The sequence below is a fragment of the Myxine glutinosa genome, chromosome 1 (genome assembly GCF_964187855.1).
Source record: "Myxine glutinosa chromosome 1, kmMyxGlut1.1, whole genome shotgun sequence".
Classification (NCBI taxonomy): domain Eukaryota; kingdom Metazoa; phylum Chordata; class Myxini; order Myxiniformes; family Myxinidae; genus Myxine; species Myxine glutinosa.
In genome coordinates, this window is record NC_136261.1 from 282114321 (window position 1) to 282138402 (window position 24082).

Genomic DNA, 24082 nt, shown 5'->3' on the forward strand with positions numbered 1-24082 from the left:
TAAAAATAACTACGAGTTTTCTGAAAATCGTCACACCTCCCAGCCGGACCCTGTACAATAGCGAGGCTTGTGTAAGAGCTAACATTTGTGACAAAAAAAACAAACAGACACATAAGACGAAATAAAGGGAGCGGGAGACAAGATGGGGAGAGAGGGGGAAGCACACAAGTAAAACATTTGAGAGCAGGGGCATCGGGAGATCTGTGGGAGGGAGAGGGCTTGGAGGGAGGGGGCATGGGAAGGGGGGGGGGGGGTGGGGGTGGGAGAGGTATAAAACACATGGACACTGCTAGGACTTCCAGGAAAGAAGTCGGTATTTCAAAAAAGTGGATCTGGGGTGAATTAACGGGGGTAGAAAAGATAAAGGTTTTGGATGGGGGAAGATAAGAGATGGTGGTGAACAGCTGTTTCAAAGACCTGGAGGGATGAGTGGGATTGAAGAGAGTGAGGGAGTTTGTTCCAGAGGCGGGAAAAAAGAGGAATGAAAGAGTGAAGGTGAGCAGAGAGTCTTGATTTTGGCAGTTTCACCAGAAGAGGGTTGCAGGCAGATCTTGTGTGACCTGTAGGAGTATTTGGGGGACAGAGCACAGACAGGGCTGGGGTGTTGGGGGGGGGCTCGGCCAGAGAGGAATCGGTAGAAGACAGAAAGACCACCAACCTGCCTGCAGTGAGTGAGTGAAAGGCCCTCAGAGTTAGCTTAAAACAGAGTTTGCTCAGAGTTGCCAAACATGGCCTCAAGGCAGGGCACACCACATCCCTATGGGAAAGGTAGGATTTTGGGTTTGACCCCGAACAGAACCAGAAGAGGCATTTTGGAGGATTGGTATGCAGAGGAAACGGTCACATTGATCATGCAGGAGATGGTGGTTTTGCCATTGACGTTTGGACCACTCTTGCATAAACTCACCAGTGGTGCTCTGCCATCGAATGGGAATTGTATTTAACAGCAACAGGTCACCTGTTTGTTTATCAAGTGAAATCTATTTCAACCACTTCACCCCTCACCCCCTTCCTTCTCCAGCTCCCCTCACCTCGTCGCCTCTCTGCACAAACTGTCACCTGCCCACCATATGTGATGTTGTTAAAACGGAAACTACATTTATCTGATGGCACATTGGATTACATCAAATAGTATGTACTTTTCATGAGTCATTGATTATCCTTTGATTACATGATATCGAAGCATTTTGATTTATTATCACTATATCATCGGGTTACACTGAGTGTTTTGTTTGATTTCTAAATATGCTGATGGTTTTATGTGCCTCTGGTTGGAATTCGTGAGTGCCTTGACATGTTCATTGATTGTTTGTCCAGCTTGGTCCACCTCACCTTATTGGGGGATTTTGATGTATTGCCTACCACTCTTGAGAAAGATTAGCGGAAGTACGTCTTGTTGCATGTTGCTAACCGAAACATTGTCATTTATTTGTTTCGATTAAGGTTGGGGGAACACAGCATGGATTCATTTGTGATGTGTGTGTATATACAGTCATGTGAAAAAGTAAGTACACCCCATGTAAAGTTTTGACTTTTTCAACATATTTCAACATACAGCTATTTGATCTTCATTTCAACAATATTGATAGATAAAGGTGATATAATATAACAAATATCATGAAACATTTACATTTTGTAGTCCATTGTATAATTTAAATAAACATAAATGCAAATTTCGCATGTGGAAAAAGTAAGTACACCCTTGGATCTAATAGGTGGTATTGCCTCCTTTGGCAGAAACAACCTCAAGTAGGCGTTTCTTATAACTGTCGACCAGTCTCTGACATCGACTGGGAGAAATTTTTGCCCACTCCATGCAGAATTCTTTCAGCTGTGCGATGTTTGAGGGGTTTCTTGCATGCACAGCTCGTTTCAAAGCCCCCCACAACATCTCGATGGGATTTAGATCCGGGCTTTGACTTGGCCATTCCAGGACCCTTCATTTCTTTGTTTTCAGCCATTCCTTTGTGGATTTACTGGTATGTTTTGGGTCATTGTCATGTTGCAAGGTCCACCTTCGGTTGAGCTTCAACTTTCCGACAGATGGCCTCACATTATCCTCAAGCACCCTCTGGTACAATGAAGAATTCATAGTGGATTCTATGATGGTGAGCTGCCCAGGCCCTGATGCAGCAAAGCTGCCCCAAACCATAATATTTCCACCACCATGCTTTGCAGTTGGGATCAAGTTCTTGTGGTCAAATGCTGCCTTTGGTTTTCGCCAAACATGTCTTCTGGTACTGTGGCCAAATAGCTCTACCTTTGACTCATCTGTCCAGAGCACATTGTTCCAGAAGTGCTGGTCTTTGCCGAGGTGTTCATTGGAAAACGTTAGTCTTGCCCTGATGTTCTTTCTGGACAGCAAAGGTTTCCTCCTGGCACACCTCCCATGTAGATCAAATTTGTGCAGCCTCTTTCTAATGGCAGACTCGTGCACTTTGACATCAACAGTGGCAAGAGCTACCTGTAGGTCCCGTGATGACATTCTGGGGTTCTTGGAGACTTCTTTCAGCATCTTGCGGTCTGCTCTCGGGCTGAACTTGCTGGGGCGGCCTGGCCTGAACAAGTTGGCAGTTGTTTGGAATCTTCTCCACTTGTAGATTATCTTCCGGACAGTCGAATGATTGATTTCAAATTGTTTGGAGATCTTTTTTAATCCCTTCCCAGACTCGTAGGCATCTATAACCTTCTTTCTGAAGGCCTCAGAGAGCTCTTTTGATCTAGGCATGGTGACGCCGCACACTTCAACAACAAAGAGCAAACCAAACTAAATGTCTGAGGTTTAAATAAGACAGGTTCCTCCAAGATCCTCTCTAACGATGTTCTAATCATTTGCACCTGAGCTGGTGCACCTGATTCTAATTTTAGGTATTTGAAGTAGTGATAAATGTCGGGGTGTACTTACTTTTTCCACATGCGAAATTTGCATTTATGTTTATTTAAATTACTAGGGCATGCTCGTACGTGGGTGCCCGTTCCTTGCCAAAAAAAACAAAAAAACGCTACCAGTACGCTCTACCCCGCCCGTACGCCCGTACGCCCGTAAACAAAAAAAACAACGCTCTTCGCTTCCGCCCTTCGCTCTGACTGAATTGGGAGAAATAATGCGCATAAGAAATCGAGAAATTATTATTTTCTCCGGAAGAAATCGAATTACGAACCGTAATGGCGCACGCGCTCGGCTCGGCTCGTTCTGTGATTGGCTGCCGGAAGTGAAGTCTTCACTGTCCGGAAGGTCGCAAATCGCAGTTACGATGAATCGCAAATTAGTTTTAATTAGTTTTAAAACATAGTTTAACGCCAACATAGTTTGCCAACGTGAAATAAATGAATACGCTCTCAAATGTGCCGTCCGAGGCAGAGTCTGTTCGCCACGTTCGGCACACGTGATAGCTCGCTGCTCTCTGATTGGTTGAATCGTTTTTTGGACATAGCTCGGTAACTACTTGTCCGATTAATTTCAAACCTTGAAAAGGCACATCCTCGGGTCCCCAGCAATATACCTGGCAAGTTTAAAGTATATCGGACCCGTGGTTGTCGAGAAACAGCGGTCACAGACATACATACATACATATACATACATACATACATACATACATACATACATACATACATACATACATACATACATACACACAGAGATTACTGGAATTATAGATAGATACAATGGACTACAAAATGTAAATGTTTCATGATATTTGTTATATTATATCACCTTTATCTATCAATATTGTTGAAATGAAGATCAAATAGCTGTATGTTGAAATATGTTGAAAAAGTCAAAACTTTACGTGGGGTGTACTTACTTTTTCACGTGACAGTATGTATATATATATACACACACAACATGATTAATTACAGCTTTTATTGCAAGAAAGGATGAAGATTTAACACTTGTATAGATATCATTTTAATTCTATAATAAGTGTAGAAGAAAGAGGCAAAATGGCCACTTTGTTTTATAACATTATTAAAGGGCATGTTGTTTTGTTACAAACTGACTGGACGCAACCATCATTCTTACTGTTCTCCCTATATTCTCTCAACACGGCAGCTCTTTACACATGGCTGCGAGACAGAGCAATTGACTTTGCTCCGCAACAGCCTTGGACAACTTGGCTTCCATGTGAATGCTGAGGGTATTGTGGCAGAAGTTGAAGAACATGGATTTGCCTGGAGCACAGGCCTGCGCCAGGGTAGTCGCTTGGTGGAAATCTGCACGGTGGCAGTGGCAACTCTCTCGCATGAGCAAATGATTGACCTCCTTCGCACTTCAGTGACTGTGAGGGTGTCCATCGTGCCACCACTGTTGGATGGGAAGCCCCGTAGGTGTGTAATCCACTTTGTTTTGTTTTTGATGGCATAGCTGCATTTTTGCTTCAGATATATTATGTTATACTATATTACATTATGTTATATATTACTATATTATGTTATATTATATTATATTACATTATATAATACTAGCAGGGGCCCACGGAACATCTGTGCAATGTAAAATGTGACTACAAGTCCTCAACTTTTTCTGATGAGCTGAAACCAATTATCTTCTTCCTGATCCATACATGCACACATCATTAAAAGTAAATAATGATGGATGTTTTCTTTCACAATCTCGTAATATTCCTGGAAGTCCTTGGACAAAGACCTTTATAATGACATGGGATTTATGGTTCCTGGTCGATTCATTTAAGAGAAAATAGTCTGAAATAAAAGCAAGGACATGCGGAACATCCGCTGTAAAAGCTTTGCTTGAGAGAATGCCACATAGTTGTTTGGGTGGAGTATAGACAACAGACCGCTGCCTCTATTGCTGAGGCCTATACATGCTGTGGTCTACACATGGCCCATGATGCCTATCGGCTCCAACCTTTCGATATTTGATGATCTTTTTAACAGTATCTTTGGTCGTTTTTGCTTTACACTGAAGGGAAAAGATGTCGGGAGGGTATGGTGATTGTGAATATGACTGCTCCGAAGATGTGTTTGGCTTTTCATGGCACCAAAATGGCAGTCGTATGATTTCTCAGGTTGAAATTGTGGGTTGAGGTCAGCTGTCTAACCAATGGACGGATGAACAAGCTTATTATTATGACCATTTATTTATTCTTCTTTTTTTCCTTTTTACAATGTTGCATTTCATATTACAGGAGCACCTTGTACATATCACATGCAGAACAGGGACATTAAGAGACATCACGAATTTAATACGAATAACAAGTATTTTGGTAGATAATGGACCATTTCCCCCCATCCCCCACTTTATGTGTGATTTAAACTTGGCCTGCCAACGCGATGAATGAATTGCTTAGATGAGACTATAAAAAATGCTGATATATCTCTCTTGCGAATTGTTTTAACTCTTGTTTTCGTAACAATTTATCCGTAACAATATAATGCAAACCAATATATAATGCACAATACAATATAACGCAAATATATACAATATAATGTAATATTACGCAACACAAATACAAATTATAAATAAACAAGAAAGAGCAATCGGAGATTGCAGACCCTCGCCAGGGCATTTTTAGTGGTCTTTAAGGCTTTTGTGTTAAAACAAATATGGCGGCCGAACCACGTGACCAAGGACGTCATCATTTTTTTCTTCTCCACTAATTTATCCATAGATGACGCTCAAGAAATTTCATCTTGATCGGATGACGTGTTGTACTCGTTGAATTATGGCATCACAATGGCGGCACCTATGGCATCATCATTAACATATATTATTCCCAATGGAGAGTTCTTTACAATGAGCCATGTCTCAATTTTTTCTCTACAGCGCTTTCGGAGATATAGAGGTGCAAAGTTTTTCGTTTTTCCAAGATGGCGCCCATACCACGTGACGTGGCGTCATAATTATCATTAAAAATTCTACAGAAGGAGGCACACCTATTGTGAAATTTTCCTGTCAATCGGACCAACGGTTGCAGAGAAAATCATATATATTCTGTGCGGACAAACAGACAAACAAACAAACGGACTCAAATGCAATACCCTCTCCCCTGGTGAGGGTAACAATATAATGCAAATATATACAATATAACATAATATGATGTTCAATATATCCATAACAGCAAACCCCCATTCCAAAGGTTAATGGTCTCTCGAGGTCTGTTTTCATCGGCTTGTGTAAACTTTGCTTGTTTTATATTAATCACCCTATACATATTCTCATGCGATTCCTTCAGTTAACACCAGGAAAGTCACGGAAGGCGAATCGAGCGTTACTCGGAGGCGACTGATAAAATTCCGAATTTCACTATATGCGCCGGAGGAAGAAAGGGGAGGGGAGGAAGCTGAAGCGCTTACCTGAGCGATCCCGCCAGGCAGTCTTCAACCTGCAAAAAGTAACTCACACGAAAATTGATTTACAAATGTACCGAAAACAACAGGTTTATTAAAACGGAATGCCGGGACAAAGAAAAGCGCGACGATAAACTAAAGTCCTAAATGGAGCACTCCCTCGCCAGACTTAGAAACACAGACGAAGGGAAGGATAACCTGGAAAATAAAAACGTGTGGTTATTTGCACTTATCTCAATCGGCTTGAACCTCGTCAGGGTCTGCGAATGGATTTGGGGCGCTGGTAGCGTTGCACGCAAAGTGCGTGCTGTCTGGCGCAAAACAGGCCTGACTAGGCCTCGATGAAGGCCTCCAGAGCGTTCTTCCACGCGTCGTTTCTGCCTGGCAAAACTGCAGCTTTCCGTCTGCGGCTCTTCCTCTTCACGTCAGACAAACAGGGGAACAAGGATACGATGCCGGCCCACAACCGCTTCCGCCAGAACCGAGGTCCAGAACGTCAAGACCGGGGGGATAATCGTCAGTGCTCAACCGTCTTTCACCAAAGTCCGATACCAAGGCAGAGAGAGTCGATGGCAGAGGAAGGCGTGAGGGGCAAGAGAGAGAAAATGTTGGTCCGATGGTTCTTTTATTGACCGTTGGTGACGTCATCTGTGCCTCTCTACCAATGCCCGCAGGCCACCACTGCATGCTCAGCTCTCCACCAATCCACACGCAGACCGCTTCTGACGTCATCAGTCGAACCTTGCCAATCACCGCGTTGCTTCCTCCTCGCCCTTCTTTCACCAATCAGTGAGTGCCTTCTTGCTCCACCCTGGCCAATCAGCGAGTCCCTTCTTACCCCGGCCTTCCCTTTGGTCAACTCCCGCCCAATCACTGTCCTCCTGTGCGTGGCTCTCAGCCTGCCCGAGCGATGTGTGCCTGCCAGGCGGGATTGTTAGCCCTACTGCTTGATGCCTGGCTTCTGGTTGGTTTTCATTATTAAGTGTGGTTTAATGGGCAATTTCTGTGCTAGTGTCTATGGTGCGGTGCCATAAAGGACAAAGGATAGATCACAGAGGTTGGACGAACAGGGGAATTAACATAACCCCTATAACCAGTGAACATGCCCCATTCCTCGTAATGGGGACAAATATACAATTTCATCCGACATCCGGGCTAAACAGGTTCTCTACTTATTACATGGTGGTGGTTCTTCTTCTTCACAACAGTCAGAGCATTATAGCTACACAACTCTACCTGGTCGAAAGTATCTCGACCCCACCGACATAACAATATTCTTTGTAACAATTAGGCCACTGTGTGATGGTGCAACATCCTGAGCATCAGAAACGAACGATCCTGAGCTCTAGGCAAATTTAGTTTGAGTTTTGTGCCTATGGAAAGTTGCCCGAAGAGCAATAAAAGTCAACCAATATCAAGTTGTATTTTTTATGATGCAATGTAATGTTTATGTATGCCAACAAAGTTGAGGCTCTTGGAAGACCAAGAACACAGAACAAAACAAAACTGAACAGCTAGAACAGAAGGGAAAGTGGGGAAACATCAACAGCAGGGTAGAGGGACACTTGGGAGGAAGATGTAATGGGTGAGGGGAAGAGTGAGAGAGTAATGGGAGAAGGAAGGGGAGGAGGACTTGGGGTGAACAAGCTGAATACAAGCTCAAGCACAGTATGGGGCTGAACGAAGATGAAGGGAAACCCAGGGATGAAAGAGCAGCTTTTGACATGGGAGGTTGTAGCATAGTTTTTGTTCGTTATACCCTTGTTCCCCCCTTTCCCTTCCCCTTCCTGATACCCTGTGATATTTCTGGCTGAGTCTTCCCCTACGCAACCTGCTATTTTTGTGTTTTGTTGTCCACTAAGCAACAATGACGCCACCAACGAAGCCCTCCCTCTCTGCTATGAATCTTCGACCCACAAACCGTTACTCAGGTAGAGGTAACTATGAAAGATCATGTGACTCATGAAAGATCATGTTTTAGTTGCTGACATATCTGCAGAGCGAGGAATTTCTCAAGGTATCCATGAACACTTGGACTTAACCAATATCTCAGCCAGATACGTCCCTGAAACCTCAGCACTCACAATCAACGGCAAAAGCTTGTGAGTTTCTTTAACTGTTAAATGCAGATCCAGCTGAATTTATCACTCATCTGTGAACCTGTGACAAAAGTGGCTTCATCGCTTGGATCGTGAATCCAAATTGCAATTCATTTAATGGAAGTGCAAGGGATCACCACCACCCAATAAATTTAACCTTCAGCCAGCAATATCATGGCCTTGATTTTTCTAGAATGCCAAAGGAATCTTTGCAATTGACTATCTGCCTCAGAAAATTCCAACCGCAAGGCATATTAAAACATCCTCGTACAAAGTTTGCAGCAGGCCTTCAAGGACAGATGTCGAGGGATATTGACCAAAGGTGTGCTCACTCATACTTCGCAATAATGTGCAAGTGTATTATGTAGACTGCCATTTATGACTATAGATGATTGAAGCTACATTCCCACTCCCTCCGCCTCACCCTACAGCTATGACCTACCAACATTGACTTATCTTTTCAAGTTACACCTGAATGGCCACTGATTCACTGACAACGTGGCTGAAGGAGCAATTTGAAAACTTCAATTTACTGGCATAGACCGTTTTAAAGAAAAATTGAGTTAGTGTGTTGATGCTATATTGAAATGTAAATGCAAGTTGGCTTGTCTTGGACAATTGCATCTCATTGCTATTTGAACACCCCTGGTATTTTTTCTAAACCATGGCTGCTGTCGAAACAAATCTGCAATATGAAATACTTTCTAAAGACTGCAAACCACTTGAATGTTGGCATGGACGGTGAGGGTAAAAGGCATGGACGGTGAGGTCGCACAAAAGGGATTTGTTGTGTTTTTCCTCTAAGTGTGGAGCCCTCCAAATTTATTGTATTAGAGGATCACATTTTCATGAAGGTACTTACAAATATCTCTTGCAAATACTTGAAGGAAAGGTCAGATTCCACAACTCTCAGTTGTGGTTACCAAGGGAGCTGGATTATTTTGCTCCTTTGCTCCTTTGGATGCAGCCATGTCGTTGTGTGAATTTTTCTTCTTTCACCTTCTATTTACTGACTGATGCACCATACTCTGTGTTACAAAGTGTTTGTTTTGCCGAAGCAGTTTTCTTAGCAACGGTCATGCAAGGCAGTTTGCTGTCCCTCTCCCAGCCAGTTATGGCAGCAGTTTGTATTTTTTTTCTTGTGCCAGCGAAAGCTTGCTCCTCCTTCCAGCAGTAGTTCATGCAGGGTGGCAGGGTCATGCAGGGTAGTTTGCCAGCCATCTCCCAGCAGTAGTTAGGGCAGGAATTTGTAATTTGTTCATGGTGCTGGCGATTGTTCGCATACTTCGTAAAACCTTGGGAAATCCAACGTCTACCAACTAATTCCGGCACATGGGATGCCCAGTTTAACATCCATCCGAGGGACGGCACACATATTGATGAATCGCCCTGCCTGTGAAACACTGGGATGATAGTTTATAGCTGGGTCAGGATTTGAACTAATTTGGTGATCCTTTAAGCAGGTGAGTGTAACTGTTTTGTTGAGTTAAGTCCACTTGCCAATCATCAAATAGAAGCACATTTTGTATATTTGTGACATTTGATTTTAAATATACGAGAAACTACCATGCAAGATGTTGTCATTGCATTTGAAGTGATCGCCTGGGAAATTTCTGGGGTTTGCGCCAATCTGTGTGAATTTGGTTGGTGGAGCAGATGGACATCACGCGAATTTAATTTGCCCTCAAATAATCACTCACGATATGCGCTTTTCAGATCTCCATGCATGGCCAGATTAAGATTGTACCAAGTGGTGAGCAAGTGTTCATGATTCTTCTCATTAGCCTATTGCTCTTCGGAGCTGCTTACTTGAATGGTTTGTTCGTGTATTCATTTATTTTATTTTTATGCCATTGAGTACAACTCTTTATTTATCCTCTACATTCCTCGAGTGCCATTCACAAGGCTAATATGAATGCGTTTTTGTGTCAGCAAAATGGGTTCTGGTCTTGAACCGCTTTTATGAGGTTATTCTTCCCATATACAGTTGGGATTTTCATCTCGCTATCGATTTCAATTCCGAGGAAGGGTTTGGGTGGTCCTTTGTAATGGTGGATGTGGAATCCATCACATCCGTCACACTGTGGAATTGAACACGGGGATTTGGTCCTCCAAACAATGTTTTGTCTTTGTTTTTTAAAATATTTTTATTGGAATGGCTTAACTTTACCAGCTTCGACAATATCTGAAATGAGTTCCATGATCTGTATTGTAAGAGTGGTAAAAGTTTCAAACTTGACAAATAAATAAAATGTGAAAATACTTTTCTGCTCCAACTGCACTTTAAGGCCATTACAGCAGCACTTCTCAAAATCATGTTCCAGAAACTTAATGTCGACTCTCCAAACCCATCCTGTCCCCCCTCAAACCACCTCCTTCTCAATGTGTAATGCAGAGTATTGTTTGAGTATAGCTGAAGGGAACGTTTTGCTCAAATGGCATCGGTTAGGTAATTCCACATTCTAGTTCTAAAAATGCATTTTAAATGTGGATAACAAAGTCGATTGACATTAAAAATGTCAATTCTTTTTCTCTCAGGAGAGTAGTATTAAAATGAAATACGAACGCCTCGCTGCAAGGGTGGGGGAGATAAAAAAACAAAGAATTGCTCCAACAGTCAGTGACTACTCTATGACAAATTCCCTTTTTGTTTTTCTCTTTTATACACAAAAAAACACTTTGCTGCTGCTACTACTGAGGACCAGGTGGCCCACGAAATTATGACAATTAAAAATTGCACAAAGGAAGAAAATATCATTTCATAGACCCCATGTGTGTGTATATATACACGACAGAGGACATAGAAGTGGTCCTAGGCCAGGAAAATTCGGCACAATCCTTTTCCATTGTTTGTCCGCTGTGGATTTTCTTTGTCCAAACTCTTGGCACGTGGACATGGCTGGAGGCAAAGTAGATTGCTAAACACCAACCCTGCATTGAAATGGAATGAACCTGACACTTCCTCTGCTAGTGTTTTCTCCACCTCTTGAGACTTTTCATTCCTTCGCCCACATAACCTTCTCTACCACCACGGGGTGTAAAAGGTCGTGTGAATCAAGAAAAGTTTTCCTCTACTTGACATGCCTAACTTGACACTTGATGGGACTCGCCTTTTCAGCAAGTCCGAACAAAACTGATTTATATCGCCCACCTCACCCCCACCCCACCTGACATCACATCGATCGTTACCTCCACCACCAAAGGTGCACTGCATGGAGGTTAGGTATTCACCGCTGGTTGTTTGGCTGTGAGCAGGATATCTCGAAGTTATGGTCGGATTTGGCCGAAACTTAGTGGACAGGTTGTGTGTATGACGAGGACGCATTGATTCGATTTTGGGGAAGATCCTAGTCCCGATACTGATAGGAGAATTTTTATGCCTCCGCCGACTAAATCGCCGGAACTATTACGTTTTCAGGTTGTTCGTCTGCGATAGGTTTTCGTTACCGCGAGAAATTAACACCTGAATGGATCCAAGTCAAACTTGGTACAGATATGTGTAATGATGTATAGATGACCTGATTAGATATTGGGGTGAAGATGTCAAAGGTCAGAGGTCCTGTTAGATTAAAATTCTGTTACCGAGCTGACTTGGGAACGAGTGATGGGATTTAGACCAAACGTGATATAAGTATATACTATTATGCAAAGAGGAATTGATTGGATTATGCCACCAAGAGATCAAAGATCAGAGGTCATGTCAGGTAAAAATGTGATACCTTGAGAACACCTGAAGGGATTTAAATCAAACTTGATTTCTGCATCAATAGGTCAAATGTCAGTTTCTGTTATAGGTTTGTGTTACCGTGATAATTTAATTATGGCTGAAGGGAACTAAGTTAAACTTGGTCGAAGTATGTATAATGATGAAGAGATAAATGGATTACATTATGGGGTAAAGAGACTTAGGCTGGGCCAAATCGGAGGTGATTTTCCTAATTCAATGTAATTTACCTAAAAGTTGTGAGTGAGTATCAGGAACAAAATCATGAAAAAAAATTTCAAAAATATTGACGTTTTACGGTCAGACAGCCCGTTACCATAGCAACAGTTACAGACGACTCAAAAAATGCCTAAATTGACGATTTCTCAAGCTGTGTTTGACCCCCAGAGTTGATTCTGGTACCAAAAGATGCAGAATTGAAAGCCAAGGATGATTGGATAGCTTAACAATGTCTGTGACACAATTCAATACCACTTTTATCCAAAAAACTGATTTTTGTCTGAAATTTCAAGCATATTTATGGAAAGAAATTGAAAATTTTGCTTTTTAATCATAGGATAACCATTAATCAGATTAAATTTACTTTAAATTGTCTTTTACAACCTTGTATTGTCCAGTTTTTATAACTGTTATAACGTTGTTTAAATTTGGCCATCTTCATTTCAATAAAAAAAAGTTAACAAAAGCAGCTTACAATCATTAATTTTAATGCCTGCTTTCGGTTGTTACTGTAACCATTCATCAGGGCGTTCAAGGCGCTCTTGCACACATCAAGGATAGGCGCTCTTGTCTTTGATACAACGGCAGTGAACTCTGGGGTCAAGAGTGGAGTCGTAGTAAGACTGGAGACTGAGTTTGGCAGGAGTCTTCTGCAACTGGCGTGTCGGCACCACATCCACGAATTGGTTGGAGGGGCGTCTTGCTCAATAGTGTATGGCCCCACCACAGGACCTAATGAACAGCTGTTCAAGCGACTGCTCAACACTTGGAGTGAATTGGACCAGGGCAACTACACATTGGTCGAGGTGTCTGCTCATCAGAGAGAGCTGGCTGGCCATGTACATGCCACCATCACCTTCCTTCAGACGTGGATGGACAATAGCACAAAGGAGACTCTTCGACACGACTACCTGGAGCTGGCACACCTCACACTGCTGTTTCTTGGAGGGACTGTCCCTGATGGTATGAGGACCATCACTATCAAAGCTCCTGGGGCATTCCACCACGCCCGTTGGATGAGCAAGACTTTATACACTATAAAGGTGGCACTCTTCCGTTGGCAGTTGGGAGATATCTACACACCCGAAGAGCTGGAAGACATAACCAGTCTCGCTGCATTCATGTCAGTCTTCTACACTAAAGCGTGGTTGACATGTACCAGTGCTGCAGATGCACCATCTAACGACCTGTACCTGATGAAGAACCTCCTCAAGGCTGAGGCCAGTATCGCAAAGAATCCAACAAAGTGGCCTGCCAAATTTCTGTCCTTTGTGACTGTGGCCCGAGAGAAGCTACAAAACCATTTGTGGTACCTCTCAGAGAGATTGGTCTCTTTGGCACTCTTCTCGGACAGAACGTCATCTGACAAGCAGACTATGAGAAGGGCTATGCTCAGGTACCATGGGACTGCACATAACATGATACAGGAGATGCCAGCCTCACAGCAATTGGGGAGTAAAGCCCTCAAAGACTTTGTTGGTTACGACTCTTGGAGCATGTTTGAACTCTTGGGTATTGACTCCAGTTTTGTCAAGCTCCCCGTTGCACAGTGGCCCACCTCAGACAGCTATCGTCATGGCAAGGAAGTTGTGGCCAAACTCCCAGTTGTCAATGACGCAGCAGAGCGGACACTTGGACTCGCCACAGATTTGAACACTAACAAGGCCCCCAAATCTGAGGCGCAGCTCCAGGCTCTATACAGGGTTGTGAAGGGCGTCAGGGAGAAGCTGCATGGACTGGCAACATCCACTGAGGTTGTGACTAAGAAGTCATTGGCCTCCATTGATTACAATTGGGACTAGGTTTTTTATTTTGTTATCAATGTTCAATGTCAGACCTTAAATTTGAGACAAAAAAGCTTAATCAATGACAAAAGTTAATTTAAAGTACATTTAATTTGACTATAGCTCTGATTAATGATTATCCTATGATTAAAAAGCAAAATTTTCATTTTTTTTTCAAACAAATGCCTTAAATTTGAGATAAAAATGAGTTTTTGGGATAAAAGTTGTATTGAATTGTGTCACAGACATTGTTAAGCTATCCAATCATCCTTGGCTTTCAATTCTGAATCTTTTGGTACCAGAATCAACTCTGGGGGTCACACACAGCCTGAGAAATCATCGATTTTAAGAATTTTTTGAGTCTGCAACGGTTTTTTTTTTTTTTTTTTTTTTTTTTTTTTGTATACAAGATCGAGGCTCGTGAAAGAGCGAACATTAATCACACAGAAAGACAAACCGACACATAAAACATATAACATAGGGAGCGGTAGACAAGATGGGGAGAGAGGGGGAAGGACACAAACACAACATTTGAGAGCAGGGACCGAGAGACATGGAGACATCGAGAGATCTGAGAGAGGGCGAGGGCTTTGGGGGGGGGGGGGGGCGTGGGAAGGGGGCAGTAGGAGAGGTATAAAACATATGGACACTGCCAGGACTTCCAGGAAAGAAGTTGGAATTTCAAACAAGGTGGATCTGGGGTGAATTAGCGGGGGTAGAAAAGATCAAGGTTTTGGATGGGGGAAGATAAGAGATGGTGGTGAACAGCTGTTTTAAAGACCTGGAGGGAGGAGTGGGATTGAAGGGAGTGAGGGAGTTTGTTCCAGAGGCGGGAGAAAAGAGGAATGAAAGAGTGAAGGTGAGCGGAGAGCCGAGATTTCGGCAGTTTAACCATCAGAGGGTTGCTGGCAGATCTTGTGCGACCTGTAGGAATATTTGGGGGACAGAACACAGAGAGAGCTGGGGGTGCAAGGCCGGAGAGGAGTCGGTAGAAGACAGAAAGACCACCTACCTGCCTGCGGTGAGTGAGTGAAAGGCCCTCAGAGATAGCTTCATCGCGGGAGATTCCAATAATTCTGAAAGCTTTGGTTTCAACAGCGTGAAGCCGAGCTAGGTGTGAGGCAGGAGCACCGGCCCATAGGGGAGAACAGTATTCCATTGAGCTGCGGATGAAAGCCTTGTATGTGGTGAGGAGCTCAGGTGTGCCGAGGAAGGACTTCGCACGACGGAGGATGCCCAGTCGGCGACTGGCTTTGGAGGCCAGCTTGGAAATGTGGTTTTCCCAAGAAAGATCATGGCAGATAGTGAGACCCAAAATCTTGAGCGACAGAACTTCTTGGAGAGGATTGTTGAGAAAGTAGATGGGAGGGTTGTCCAGTCGATCTTTTCGGAGAGACATAGTAAGAGTGTGAGATTTGTCAGGATTGAAAGACATGTTCCACTTGTTTGACCAGTCTGTGATTTTGTCCAGGTCTTCAGAGAGTGAGGAGGCAGCAGACTGCCGATCTGAGGGAAGAGGAATGGAGCGGCAGAGAGTGGAGTCATCAGCAAAGAGATAGAGAGGATTTTCGAGAGAGTCAGAGAGATCATTGATGAAGACCAGAAAAAGCACGGGGCCCAGAACACTGCCTTGGGGAACTCCAGCCTGAACAGGAAGAGGAGATGAGAGAAACCCATTCAGGGCCACACGTTGACGACGACTAGAGAGGAAGTCCGCCAGCCATGCGTGGAGATTTCCATGGATACCAAAGGAGGAGAGTTTGGTGAGCAGAGCGGGGTGCCAGACCGTGTCGAAGGCACGTGATATGTCGAGGGAGACAGCTCTAATTTCCTGTTTGGCATTGAGGACCTCCATCCATTGTTGAGACAGCAGAAGCAGCATGTCCAGAGTAGAGTGACCTGGTCTGAAACCAAATTGATGATCAGAGATCAAGCCATTGGAGAAGAGGAAAGATTTCATATCAGAAGCAATGATGGATTCCATGACTTTGCTGATAATTGGGAGAAGGCTGATTGGTCTGTAGTTGCTAGGATCTGTTTTTGCACCTTTTTTGTGCAAAGCGGTGATGTTGGCTGATTTCCAAGCAGATGGCAGTTGACCTTGAGCAAAAGAGAGGGTGAAGAGAACAGAGAGAGGGTGAGATAGAGCAGCAGAGCAGGATTTTAGGACCCGTGGGCTGATGCCGTCGGGTCCAGTTGCAGAATCAGAGTCGAGGGTTGACAGAAACTTTTCCACCTTGTCAGGAGGAAAGGACACGGAGTCCAGGAGCAGCAGGGTACGACTGGGTATGGTGGGTACAGAGAGGGATGGGTTTGGGACACAAGATTTAGAGGCAAACACAGAGTTGAGGCATTCAGCTTTTTCACGTGCGGAGTCAGCTGTGTAGCCGTTTGAGGTAAGGGAGGGGATGGAGGGGGAACAAACACCAGAAACGGATTTGACCAGACGCCACCAGGATTTGGAAGAGGGAGACAGATAAGAGAGTTCGGTCTTGAGAACGGAGAGATATTGTTTCCTGGCTCTCCTGAGGGTGGACACACACTTGTTTCGGGCTTTGTGAAAGGAAATGAGATTTCCTTCCGTTGGATTTGCTTTCCAGGAGACGAAGGCAAGTTGTTTCTGGGCAACAGCCTCACCACAAGATTCCGTGTACCATGGACGGGAGGAAGGGTATGACAACTGAAGACGAGATGGGATAAATCTGTGCATGAGAGAGAGCAATTTACTTTGGAAGAATTCCCAGGATGAGTTGATGTCAGAGGTGGTAGAGATGGGAGACCAGTCCAGATGATTGATGGCTGCTTGAAGACCGTGCCAGTTGGCCTGAGTGAAATGCCAGCCTCGTCGACGCTGAGCAGGCTCCCTGAGGATGGTCAGAGAGATGTCCACTTTAACAAGGACATGATCAGATGATCCGATCGGAGCAGAAGAAGAGCAGCAGACATTTTCAGGGAAGTTAGTCATAACCAAGTCCAGAAGAGAAGATGTTCCGTTGACTGAGATCCGGGTCGGGAAATTGACAGATTGTGTCAGTCCCAGTGAGTCGCAGAAGTCCTTTGCTGAGGAGCCATGGCTGGTGAGAGAGGTACCCACACCCAGCCAACTGGCATGATGACAGTTGAAATCACCACATATGAGGAAGAGAGAGTTGGGATGAGTGGATAGAAGTTGGTCCATATCATCAGACAGCGAGATGTAGATGGAGTCATCACTGTTTGGTGGACGGTACAACACACATATGAACAAGAGGAGGTATTCCTGGGGGTGAGGTGGAGAGAGTGCAGTGCAGGGCGAGTGAGGAAGAGAGTTTTTGATAAAGATAGCAACCCTGCCTCCAGGACGAGGCTCAGGTCTATCATACCGGAGGAGGGAGTAGCCCGGGAGAGATACTATGGAATCAGAGACATCATAAAGGAGGAAAGTTTCTGTTAAGCAGATCACGTCTGGTTTGACAGAAGCAACCTGTATGGAGAGATCAGTTAAGTTTGAACGAAGGCCCCGGATGTTTGAGGTCCATACCGTTAATGAAGAGGAAGGGGGAGCATCAGATACAGAACAGGGGGGAGGAGGGGTAGGGCAAGATGTGGAAGAGGTGGAAGAGGTAGGGAGAGCTGTTGAAGGTGTGTCAGAGATTTCAGAATAGCTCGGAGAAAGGGAAAGATGGGGCGGACAAAAGGTTTGATGGTGATTGGGTGAGCCACAATGAGGTGTTATTTGAGGAGGGGGAAGAGCGAGGCAGAAGGTTGGGGGAGATGGAGGTGAGAGTTTGAAGGGGGAAGAAGCGGGGAGGACGCTTTGAGGAGGGGGAGTGAGAGGGGGGAAATTGAGAAGCAATGAGGGTGGGGAGATTTGAAGGGGAGGGGTGAGGGGGGAGTTTGGGAGGGAAGGGACAAGGGGAGGGATTTGAAAGGGATGGGATATGGGGGAGATTTGGAGGGGAGGGGTGAGGCAGGAGTCTAGGAGGGGAGGGGCGAGGGGGCGTCTTGGCGGGGAGGGGTGAGGGGGTAGTTTAGGAGGGAGGGGGCAAGGGGGGAGATTTGAAAGGGATGGGTGATGGGGAAGATTTGGAGGGGAGGGGTGATGGGGAAGATTTGGAGGGGAGGGGTTATGGGGAAGATTTGGAGGGGAGGGGTGAGATTGGATTTTTGAAAGTGTACGATTTATGGGAAACGAACATTTATTGCAAAATGAGTTTCTTGTGACCTTCGAGTTAAAAATACGTTTAAGGACGCTGGATGGAGGATGGAGTGCAGGAGAGTTTAGGGAATGTAGAAAAAAGGCACTATAGGAGATGGATATTTTTTTTGGGATGAATTGATTTGGTGAGCAAGTCGAAAGCAGCCATTTAAAGAAGAAGAAGAAAAAGGTGTTATAAAATATGACGGAATACATAACTTGAGGGGAAAGTGTAAACATTGAAGGTTAATGAGTGAAAACTATCTGGGGAAATGGGGGAGAAACACGTGGTCGAAGAACGAACGAACGAATAAGAATGAATAAACGAATGAGAACAGAGAAGGAAATGTTTTTTTTTTTTGTTTTTTTTTTTGAGTTGAGATTTACACAAGGAAGTAGGCTATGGGTGAAAAGACTGGGAATACAGAGAACGAAAGTTATTGGATCACAAACGACGGACCACTGAGAGAAAAACAAAGCCTCAAGGTTGTACAGTGCACACTGTACAAGGCCTTGCTCGCGACACGGCAAACAGACGATCAATTTATGAAAGATAAACACCGAGAAACAACCAAAGTTGCACACAATAACTTAACACACCGAAAGATAAATACAGTTTCGACAAAATACAATTGTGAACAGACTTAACTTCGAAAAACGTGGAGACCGTGTGGAGCTTCGAAAATCCCTGCCGCCGTCTCCAAGATCTCGCGAGATCTCCAACGTAACGGGCTGTTTTACCGTAAGACGTCAATATTTTTGAAAAAAAATTTCATGGTTTTGTTTCTGTTACCCAGCCACAACTTTTAGGTAAATTACAACCTTGTAGTATGAAAAATTGAAAATCACCCCTGATTTGGCCCAGCCGAGTAAAGAGGTCAAAGATCAGAGGTCCCGTTAAGTAAAATTCCATGAATGCGGTAACTTGTGATCCAGTGATGAAAAGATGAACTGATTAGATTTGGCAACATAGGTCATAGGTCTTGTTAGGTAAAAATGTGATACTTGAGAACAGCTGAAGAGATTTAAATCAAACTTGGTACAAGTATGTATAATTATGTAATAATGTCAGCAGAGGCATTTCGGTCAATGTCGTAACATCGAAGAGTACCGTTCTAGTTTGTGATTCTTCACCATAGAGTGATAGGGCTAAAAACAATATATAACATATATATCTCAGAGTTGGAGACAAATTTGGACAAAACTTGGTGGACATGTTGGGTGTGTGACAAGGATGAATCGCTTCGATTTTGGTGAAGATCCAGATCCGGATACGAGAGTTTAAAAAAATTTTTTTTTTAATGATTCTTCACCATTGAAAGATGCGACCAAAAACGATATATAACATATATCTCAGAGTTGGAGACAAATTTGGACAAAACTTGGTGGACATGTTGGGTGTGTGACAAGGATGAATCGCTTCGATTTTGGTGAAGATGCAGATCCGGATATGAGAGTTTTTAAAAATATTTTTTTAAATGATTCTTCACCATTGAAAGATGTCATCAAAACGATATATAACATTATCTCAGAGTTAGAGACAAATTCGGACGAAACTAGGTGGATGAGTTGGTCATATGAGAAGAACAAACCAATTCGATTTTGGTTCAGGTCCGGATGTAGATCCGGCCAATCAGTGGGATACAAAACGTAAACTGTTCAGCCTGGCCGAGGTATGTGCTCTACTGAGTGCCGTTCTTGTTGAGCAAGGCCATGATTCTCATTGTGCTTATAGAAATATAAAATTATCTTTCCAGCCTGCAATGAAATTCGATTTTACCTTAAAGAAGACAGATTGCAAGACTTATTTTCTTTCAAAATGTGATTATTTTACCAGATCTTCTGGAAGGGAAGGTACTTGTACATCTGTGAAGCAGCTGCGGCCTCCTTTCTTTCATTATTTTTACTTAGAAGCCACCTGCATTCACTTATCTCTTTCTCTGTTGTCTTTAATCTGTAAACTCCTTTAAACTCACCTATCTAATCCAACACTTAATATTTTCATCTCTTGATGATGTAATGAGAAAACTCATCAAAACCTCGTGTTTGATAAAGTTCATAATGGATGTCACTGATTATTATGTACACCATTTGAAAAGACTTGAGAAAAGATCACCAGTGAGATCGCTCATAATTTGACCTTTCTTGGACATCTGATAAACATTGTTTAATACCATGACCGATTGAAAGGAAAAGGCATATTTTTAAATTATTTTCCTTCTCCACTGTTAGGCTTTGGATATTGAATATGGTTCATCCAATCTATCGAGTGAGCTACGTTTACACCTGCTTCGTATGTAATTGACTTCACTTCCCCCTTTTGCCCTTGTTCAATTTTCCTTGATGAAGTTCCAAATTTTAGGTATGATGTCACGCATTTGGTCTGTATTAAGGAGATACTGCAGCCTTTTTGGTTTATATTGCCTAGTGAAACCCAATTGCACCACATTGTTGAATGGAAGTATAATCAGCATTATGAATGGCTGACACTGAGCAGCTGCTTTTCTGCTTATCCTTATGTATAACATTAACTCTGAGCTTTTTTTTGGAATGTATCTGGCAGGGCAAAGACTGAGCGATACCTTCCTGTGTTTGAGTACAAGGTGAATAACAATGGCGCATTGCGGGAAATTCAACATTCTGCGCGTAACGATCACCCAAACAAGGCCAACCCCCGGTTGGACCTATCACCTGCCGGCCACGTGGGTCTGACGGCACATTTAGGCCCAGGACGACCTGTTGGGCCTCCCAAGGATAAAAATACAATGCCCTGGCCTACATCATTGCCTGGATGTTCAGGCGTCCAGCCCCTTGCACCGCAACCCATCACGCCTGCCTTGGGCAATGCAGACTCCATGCTGGGTGTCCCCGAGGGAAAAACCTTCTCTGGCAAAAGGTCAGAGATCGTTATCGGGAAATGGGTTTTTGATTGCTTTCTCTCTTCCTCCTATGCCTTCCGTTGCGAACAGCCTGTTTCCTTTTGTTTCCAACATTTCGCCTACGGAGCTGAGGCAAAGCTCTTCTGCACCTACATTTCTATCCTAGCCTTGGTTCTCTGTGTAACCTGAGGGCATAACACTGATGTTGATGCTCAGTAATGGTTCATTGAGAGCACACTCAAGAAGGGTCACTTTGGAATCTCTGGAGGAAGAAGGTTTAATATTTGTCGGTTTTGAAACATGGAAAATTGTATGACTTTGGATTAAATGCTGTTTTGATATTATGCCTATATTATGTTATCTTTTGGTTCAAATTATTGTTATTAAAAACTCTATCAAATCTGATTTGTGCGCAGCCACTTGGATCTACCAGAAACCAAACATTCCTCAAAATCAGTCATCTAGCTGGCATATCAGGCCAAACCCTTTGTTCGGTTAATTGTGTGCCAGAACAGGTGCATTGCAGATTAACTTAGTGTGTGCACATGCACTGTTTTCATTGCAGACTCTTCTTGAGACCCGATACATATCAGGGGAACCTTCCTTTGGAGCCTCCATATTGGCGCCCACAAGTGCAAGAAATTCCCAGTCGCATATCCCCTTCATCTTCTGAGACGAGTTTTCGTGATACATATCAGGGGAACCTTCCTTTGGAGCCTCCATATCGGCGTCCACAAGTACAAGAAATTCCCAGTCGCATATCCCCTTCAACTTCTGAGACGAATTTTCGTGATACATATCAGGGGAACCTTCCTTTGGAGCCTCCATATCGGCGTCCACAAGTACAAGAAATTCCCAGTCGCATATCCCCTTCAACTTCTGAGACGAATTTTCGTCGATCGCCATCCGGAGGCCAGTTCATGGATCTCGCTTTCCAACAGCCTGCTCTCACCGTTGCACCTGCTCAGAACAATGTCGGTGGTATTTACTGGCAGAGTCCCTTCACAGACAGGTGTGGCACCTGCTGAATGCAATTCAATTTTAATGGGTTTGCTCATGCATTGCTGACTTGATCTTTGTGTTAACTCTTGTCATACAATCCATATCATTATTATTTCTCTACATCCTTAATCTGCAAGTGAAAGTCCAGGCTTCATTACAACCTCCACTCTTTGGTACCCTTTTCTCCTGCTTGTGGAATCACCTAACTGTTGTCCTGCTTCTTTCTGGAGTTGAGATGCTTCAAGGTGGCAGCCCGTCAGCACCTTGTTTTTTTCTACCATCTCAAATCATTCTTCTTCTATCCTTGTGAACCCACCTTCCCTTCTTAACTCTTTCTTACCTGCTTGTCATTTTTATTTTTTGTCCAGAATGATGTCGTCTGTCCATGTTCATTGCCCTGCTGTCATTGTGTTATCTTCTGTCCTTTGTCTTGCTCTTCAACAGGTTTTGATTCTATTAAATAATTTCTTCAAATGAATTTTAAATGTATTTTTCTCTAACTTTTTTATTTAAAGTAACATTTTAAGTTTGTTATGAAAAGTATGTATGAATCCCTCTCAGGCATATATATATATATATATATATATATATATATATATATATATATATATATATATATATATATATATATATATATATATATATATATGTATGTATATATATATATATATATATATATATATATATACATGTATGTATGTATGTATATATATATATATATATATATGTATGTATGTATGTATATATATATATATATATATATATATATATATATATGTATGTATGTATGTATATATATATATATATATATATATATATATATATATATATATATATATATATATATATATATATATATATATATATATATATATACATACATACATACATACATATATATATATATATATATACATACATACATACATTTCCTCCAAGTGCAGCTCCCTCTGTGCACACCTTACATTTGAATGTAGCTGACACACTGGGTAATGACCCTCTCAGACCACTACATTTTTGATAAACCCACTCACCGCACATTGTACATTGAATGGAGTTCACTCCGACACCCTTCCTGCACACAGCACACGGCCACTTCCCAGTTCTTTCCACCTCACCACATGCTTTACCACTTGCCATCACCTTCGTCTTTCCGATATTCACCTTCAGACCTTTTGTCTCCATACATTCCTTCCACTTGTTCATCTTCTCCTTCAGTCCATCCATACTTTCCGCAATCAACACCAGATCATCTGTATACAACAACTCCCACGGTAAACCCTACAACAAATATCATGAAACATTTACATTTTGTAGTCCATTGTATAATTTAAATAAACATAAATGCAAATTTCGCATGTGGAAAAAGTAAGTACACCCCTACATTTATCTCTACTTCAAATACCTAAAATTAGAAGAATCAGATGCAAATGATTAGAACATCATTAGAGAGGATCTTGGAGGAACCTGTTTTATTTAAACCTCAGACATTTAGTTTGGTTTGCTCTTTGTTGTTGAAATGTACGGTGTCACCATGCCCAGATCAAAAGAGCTCTCTGAGGCCTTCAGAAAGAAGGTTATAGATGCCTACGAGTCTGGGAAGGGATTTAAAAAGATCTCCAAACAATTTGAAATCAATCATTCGACTGTCCAGAAGATCATCTACAAGTGGAGAAGATTCCAAACAACTGCCAACTTGTTCAGGCCAGGCCGCCCCAGCAAGTTCAGCCCGAGAGCAGACCACAATATGCTGAAAGAAGTCTCTAAGAACCACAGAATGTCATCACAGGACCTACAGGTAGCTCTTGCCACTGTTGATGTCAAAGTGCACGAGTCTACCATTAGAAAGAGGCTGCACAAATTTGATCTACGTGGGAGGTGTGCCA

At 43.0% G+C, this 24082-nt stretch overlaps 1 protein-coding gene across 3 annotated transcripts in view; it reads left to right on the top strand.

The window, feature by feature from the left end:
* The window catches only part of LOC137438266 (signal-induced proliferation-associated 1-like protein 2), a 254665-nt gene that overhangs the window by 182025 nt on the left and 48558 nt on the right, over positions 1-24082 (top strand). For all 3 annotated transcript variants that reach the window (XM_068133386.2, XM_078766828.1, XM_078766837.1), the window contains 3 exons: positions 4055-4329; positions 20879-21211; positions 21760-22206. In XM_068133386.2, coding sequence (XP_067989487.2) covers positions 4055-4329; positions 20879-21211; positions 21760-22206 — 1055 coding nt within the window. The remainder of the gene's footprint in view (positions 1-4054; positions 4330-20878; positions 21212-21759; positions 22207-24082) is intronic.